The sequence below is a fragment of the Gekko japonicus genome, unplaced genomic scaffold (genome assembly GCF_001447785.1).
Source record: "Gekko japonicus isolate JY-2015 unplaced genomic scaffold, Gekko_japonicus_V1.1 scaffold3212, whole genome shotgun sequence".
Classification (NCBI taxonomy): domain Eukaryota; kingdom Metazoa; phylum Chordata; class Lepidosauria; order Squamata; family Gekkonidae; genus Gekko; species Gekko japonicus.
Genome location: NW_015170989.1, coordinates 50,732 through 56,497, shown reverse-complemented (window position 1 = coordinate 56,497; position 5,766 = coordinate 50,732). Strand labels below are relative to the sequence as shown.

Below are 5,766 nucleotides of genomic sequence, written 5' to 3'. Positions count from 1 at the left end.
TGTAAGCCGCTCTGAGACTCCTTTGGGTAGTGAAGGGCAGGGTATAAATCCAATCTCTTCTTCTCCTTATCAGGTATATATATTCAGTTCATTCAGTTTAGCAACTACCAGTCAATTTCGCATCAATTTTATAAAAAGTCATGCCCCAGTGGGAGTTTCCGGAATTGCGAGCTTGCTTCTACTTCCGCGAAGTCTTCCAAAAGGGGGGGGGGGGAGAGCTTTCAATTGTATTGTGTTTATGCTTTTTGCCGGTCCTACAGAAGACTCAATGTGCAGCTAAGATTCATGGATGGAGCGCTCCTGTCATTTTCAAAGGCTTATGGTTTAAACAGTAATGGCAGTGACAAACGCTTGCACATGTGTTCCACCACACACGAAATTGACTGGCAGTTGCTAAACTGAATGAACTGAATATATGTACCTGATGAGGATGTAATAATAGCACACGATGCACTTTATGGAATGATAGCTGTAAATCGAACATGTTCATGAGAAAGTTCGTTAGCTATGATGATGATGAAGAAGAAGAAGAAGAAAAAAAAGATTGGATTTATACCCCGCCCTTTACTACCCAAAGGTGTCTCAGAGCAGCTTACGGACTCCTTTCCCTTCCCCTCCCCACAAAAGACACCCTGGGAGGTAAAAGAAGAAGAAGAAGAACAGATTGGATGTATACCCCGCCCTTCACTACCCAAAGGCGTCTCAGAGCGGCTTATGGACTCCTTTCCCTTCCCCTCCCCACAACAGACACCCTGTGAGGTAGAAGAAGAAGATTGGATTTATACCCCGCCCTTCACTACCCAAAGGTGTCTCAGAGTGGCTTACAGACTCCTTTCCCTTCCCCTCCCCACCACAGACACCCTGTGAGGTAAAAGAAGAAGAAGAAGAGATTGGATTTATACCCCGCCCTTCACTACCCAAAGGAGTCTCAGAGCAGCTCACAATCTCCTTTCCCTTCCCCTCCCCACCACAGACACCCTGTGAGGTAAAAGAAGAAGAGGAAGAGATTGGATTTCAACCACGCCCTTCACTACCCAAAGGTGTCTCAGAGCGGCTTACAAACTCCTTTCCCTTCCCCTCCCCACAACACACACCCTGTGAGGTAATAGAAGAAGAAGAAGAAGATTGGATTTATACCCCGCCCTTCACTACCCAAAGGTGTCTCAGAGCGGCTCACAAACTCCTTTCCCTTCCCCTCCCCACAACAGACACCCTGTGAGGTCGGTGGGGCTGAGAGAGCTCTGACAGAAACTGCTCTTTTTCAAGAACAGCCCCGACAGAACTACGGCTTGCCCAAGGTCATCCAGCCAGGTGCAAGTGGAGGAGTGGGGAATCAAACCCGGTTCTCCCAGATTAGAGTCCACGCACTTAACCACGACACCAAACTGGCTCTTTGTGCATGTGTGTGTGTCGTGTTGTGTTTTCCCGTTGCACCGTATGTCACCCTGTGCACTGTTACAGCACAGCAAAACAAAAATCTTGATGCAGTCCTTTGTTTCAGAGGAGAACAGCTAGATTCCGCGGGACAACAGCTCCGTTCCAGTCCAGTGGCAACGGAGAGTCCGAGACATTTTCTGCAGCGATGGCTCTCCCCGCACCTGCACCTGTGTTCCTCCGCCGCTTTCCCCACAAATCTTTTTGCAGTCCCAGGAGCAAAAACACAGTTTGCCCCCTCTTGTGGTACAGCAGGGAATTCCCGGAAATAGAGAAGTCTGACGCTGCAGACCAAGAGGGGACAACCTCCGTGTTTGCTCCTGGGACTGCAAAAAGATTTGCGGAAATGAGGCAAAGTGGCGGAGGGATACAGGTGCAGGGGCAAGGAGAGCCGTCCCTGCAGAAAACACCCAACTAGAGTTTCAGGGTACAAGCTTTCGAGAGTCAACGCTCCCTTTGGCTGTATCTGAAGAAGGGAGATCTGACCCTAGAAAGCTCGTACCCTAGAAATTGTGGTCTCTAAGGAGCTCCCGATCTAGCTGTTCTTGATGTAGTCGCAGGGCTCCTTTTGTAGCAGGGACTCCTTTGCAAATTAGATAACACAGCCCAAATGTAGCCAATCCTCCGAGAGCTTACAAGTAGCCCCTGTATGAAGAGCTCTGTAAAGCCCTTGGAGGATTGGCTACATTTGGGGTGTGTTGCCTAATATGTAGAGGAGTTCCTGGTACAAAAAGAGCCCCGGACTCACGAGGCAGATCATGAGAGGGAAGGGATCATCTCTCAGGACCCCAGTTTGGTGTCGTGGTTAAGTGCGCGGACTCTAATCTGGGAGAACCGGGTTTGATTCCCCACTCCTCCACTTGCACCTGGCTGGATGACCTTGGGCAAGCCACGAGTTCTCTCAGAGCTGTCCTTGAAAGGGCAGTTCTGTCAGAGCTCTCTCAGCCCCACCTACCTCACGGTGTCTGTTGCGGGGAGGGGGAGGGAAAGGAGATTGTAAGCCGCTCTGAGACTCTGAGTGAAGGGTGGGGTATAAATCCAATCTCCTCCTCCTCCTTCTTGGCAGAGGCTATTGCCAATCGCCACTTTGAGGCCAGGAAAGAATTTTCCTCTAGGCAGGGGTCATTTCATAGAAAAAGAGGTGCGGGAGCTCATTAGCATAACTCATTAGCATAACTTATTTGCGTATGCCACACCCACGGAAGTGTGTCAGAAGGCAACACTCACTACTCAGGTTCCACTGGACTGTTCTGGATGAGCACCGCTCCTGTGCGCTCCCACAGGAAATGACCCCTGCCTCTAGGCCACATTTGCCCTGGGATCCTGGAGGGGTTTTTTTTGCCTTCCCCTGGGAGTAGAGCAGGGGTCACTGGGGAAGTGAGGGGAGGTAGTTGTGAATTTCCCGTGTTGTGCAGGAAATTGGACTAGATGGCCCTTGAGGTTCCTTCTAGCTTTATGTTTCTATGTTCTGTGCTTCTAATCCCACATGCAATTGCTTTGGCACTCAAAGCGCATCAGAAACACAGAGGGAGGGAAAGGTGTTTCGAAACAGAACGCCGTGGCCAATTCGACATGCGCGGCCCTCTTTGCAAAATCCAAACCTCAAAACAGGCCGCAGGAGGATTCCTAAGGTATCAGCTGCAGCGTGGAAAGAAGTTACACCGAACTTCCAACATCTGGGTGGGAAATTTGGATGAGAAGGCTGGTTGGAAGCATCCCTAGATACAAATAACCCCCCGGGGGGTGAGTTCTGTTCTTTCCTCTCTGCATTCTTTGCTCTGGAGACTTCTCATGAACACTATTGGCATGCTATCCGGAATGTTGCGGTAGCAATTTATAATATGTGGGGAGAACGGGGTGTGTGTGTGTGTGTGGATTGTGTGTGGAATACGGTGTGCAGTTCTGGTCACCACACCTTAAAAAGGATATTATAGCTTTGGGAAAAGGGCAGAAAAGGGCAACTCGAATGATAAAAGGGTTGGAACACTTTCCCTATGAGGAAAGGTTAAGGCGCTTGGGGCTCTTTAGCTTGGAGAAACGACGACTGAGGGGTGACATGATTGAGGTTTATAAGATTATGCATGGGAAAGAGCAGGTAGAGAAAGAGGTACTTTTCTCCCTTTCTCACAATACAAGAACCCGTGGGCACTCCATGAAATATGGATAAGAGGAAGTACTTCTTCACCCAAAGAGTGATTAACACTTGGAATTCACTGCCACAGGAAGTGGTGGTGGCTACAAGCATGGACGGCTTCAAAAGGGAATTAGATAAGCATATGGAGCAGAGGTCCATCAGTGGCTATTAGCCACAAGGTATAGATAGGGACTCTGGGGCAAGTGATGCTCTGTCATCTTGGTGCTTGGGGGGGGGTCAACAGTGGGAGGGCTTCTAATGTCCTGGCCCCACTGCTGGACCTCCTGATGGCACCTGGTATTTCTGGCCACTGTGTGACACAGAGTGTTGGGCTGGATGGGCCTTTGGCCTGATCCAACATTGGCGTCTCTTATGTTCTTATGTCTGGGGCAAGTGATGTTCTGTAATCTTGGTGCTTGGGGTGTCAACAGTGGGAGGGCTTCTAATGTCCTGGCCCCACTGCTGGACCTCCTGAGGGGCACCTGGTATTTCTGGCCACTGTGTGACACAGAGTGTTGGACTGGATGGGCCTTTGGCCTGATCCAACATTGGCGTCTCTTATGTTCTTATGTTGTCATCCCCACTCCTAAATTGCGTAATCCCTTCCCCCAAAGCATGAAATGGATTGCGGGGACAAACTTGGGTAGGGGGTAATCCCCTCACAAACTCCTTTGACCCTTTCATAAAGACAGATCGAGGTGGGAAGCCGTGCTGGTCCGAAGCCATAGAACACCAGCACTTCGTTGTCTTGTTGTTATGGTTTTATTCTGTTTTCAATTGTTTTAAATATGGCTTTTGCCCCAGTTGTTAGCCGCCCGGAGCCTTCAGGGTGTGAGGTTTCGTGGGCATGCACACTTCGTCAGGCGGCGACGAAGCGTGCACGCCCACGAAAACTCTCACCTTGAATAAAACTTGGTTGGTCTTCAAGGTGCCCCGCTGGACTCTTAACTATGTTCCTTTGACCCTTGTCAATGTGAGGTGAGCAACATTCGGGTTTCTGCCAGTGGTACGTTGTAAAGTGTGGGGGGAAGGGAGACGATAAAAAAAGAGCACAGAATACATTCTGGAACATGGATCTGATCTTTGTTAAACTTACCAGGGCCCAGGGGTCATTTCCTGCGGGAGCGCACAGGAGCGGAGCTCCGGCAGTAAGGAGCCCAGGGGGCGGGCACATGCAACAAACCCCGCCCCCTGCTCCCAGCAGCCCTCAGTCGGGACACAAGGAGCAAAAAGAAGCCAGGTAAGTTGGAGAGGGGCCCCCCGGACTGCCTTCAGGTACAAGCTCTCCCTCCTCTGTGAGGGCAGATCTGCGCGTTCCCCCGCCCCAATAGCTAGCAATCCAAAACAGTCCAGTGGCACCTTTAAGATCAAGTTTTATTCAGGTACAAGCTCTCCCTCCTCTGCGAGGGCAGATCTGCACGTTCCCCCCCCCCCCATAGCTAGCAATCCAAAACAGTCCAGTGGAGCCTGAGCGGTGGGTGTTGCCTTCTGACACACTTCCGGTGATGTCAGGGGTGTGTGGCATATGGAAATGAGTTATGCTAATGACCTCCTGCAGCTCTTTTTCTACGAAATGACCCCTGCCAGGACCCGTTTCTCCTCGCTAAGATTCTGTTAGATGAGAATAACGGTGGAGGTGGCCATTGGAAGGAATAAAGGGAGTGCGGCTCAGTGGTTTGAGTCCCAAGCTAGGACTTGGGAGACCCAGGGTCAAATCTCCTCTCAGCTGTGAAATTTGTAATGTCACCGTAGCCCAGTCATTTCCTCTTAGCCTAATCTACCTTCCTGGGTGTATTAACTTGGACCTGTAAGGGCCCAGGCTGGACCAGTCTCATCAGATCTTGGAAGCTAAGCAAGGTTGACCCTGGTTAGTATTTGGATGGGAGATCATCAAGGCAGTCCAGGGTCCTCTACGCAGAGGCAGGCAGTGGCAAAACCACCTCTGTATATCTTTTGCCCTGGCCTAGATGTCAGTCTTGGAAGCTAAGCGGGGTCGGTCCTGGTTAGTATTTGGATGGGAGACCGCCAAGCAAGCCCAGGGTCGCTACGCAGAAGCAGGCAGTGGCAAAACCACCTCTGATCGTCTCTTACCTTTAAAACCCAATGGGGTTGCCGTAAGTCGGCTGTGGCTTTTCCCGCCACCATCTTATTGGGTTGCTATGAGCACAAAACGTGGTGGACCCAGCGGGCATTTCGTC

The 5,766-nt window shown here is 50.6% G+C and overlaps 1 protein-coding gene across 1 annotated transcript in view; it reads right to left on the bottom strand.

Annotated features, from left to right (window-relative positions):
• Positions 1-5,134: 5,134 nt before the first annotated feature.
• CHRDL2 (chordin-like 2) overlaps positions 5,135-5,766 on the bottom strand; it is a 44,822-nt gene continuing 44,190 nt past the window's right edge. Inside the window, exon 11 of the mRNA XM_015418985.1 lies at positions 5,135-5,179. Coding sequence (XP_015274471.1) covers positions 5,135-5,179 — 45 coding nt within the window. The remainder of the gene's footprint in view (positions 5,180-5,766) is intronic.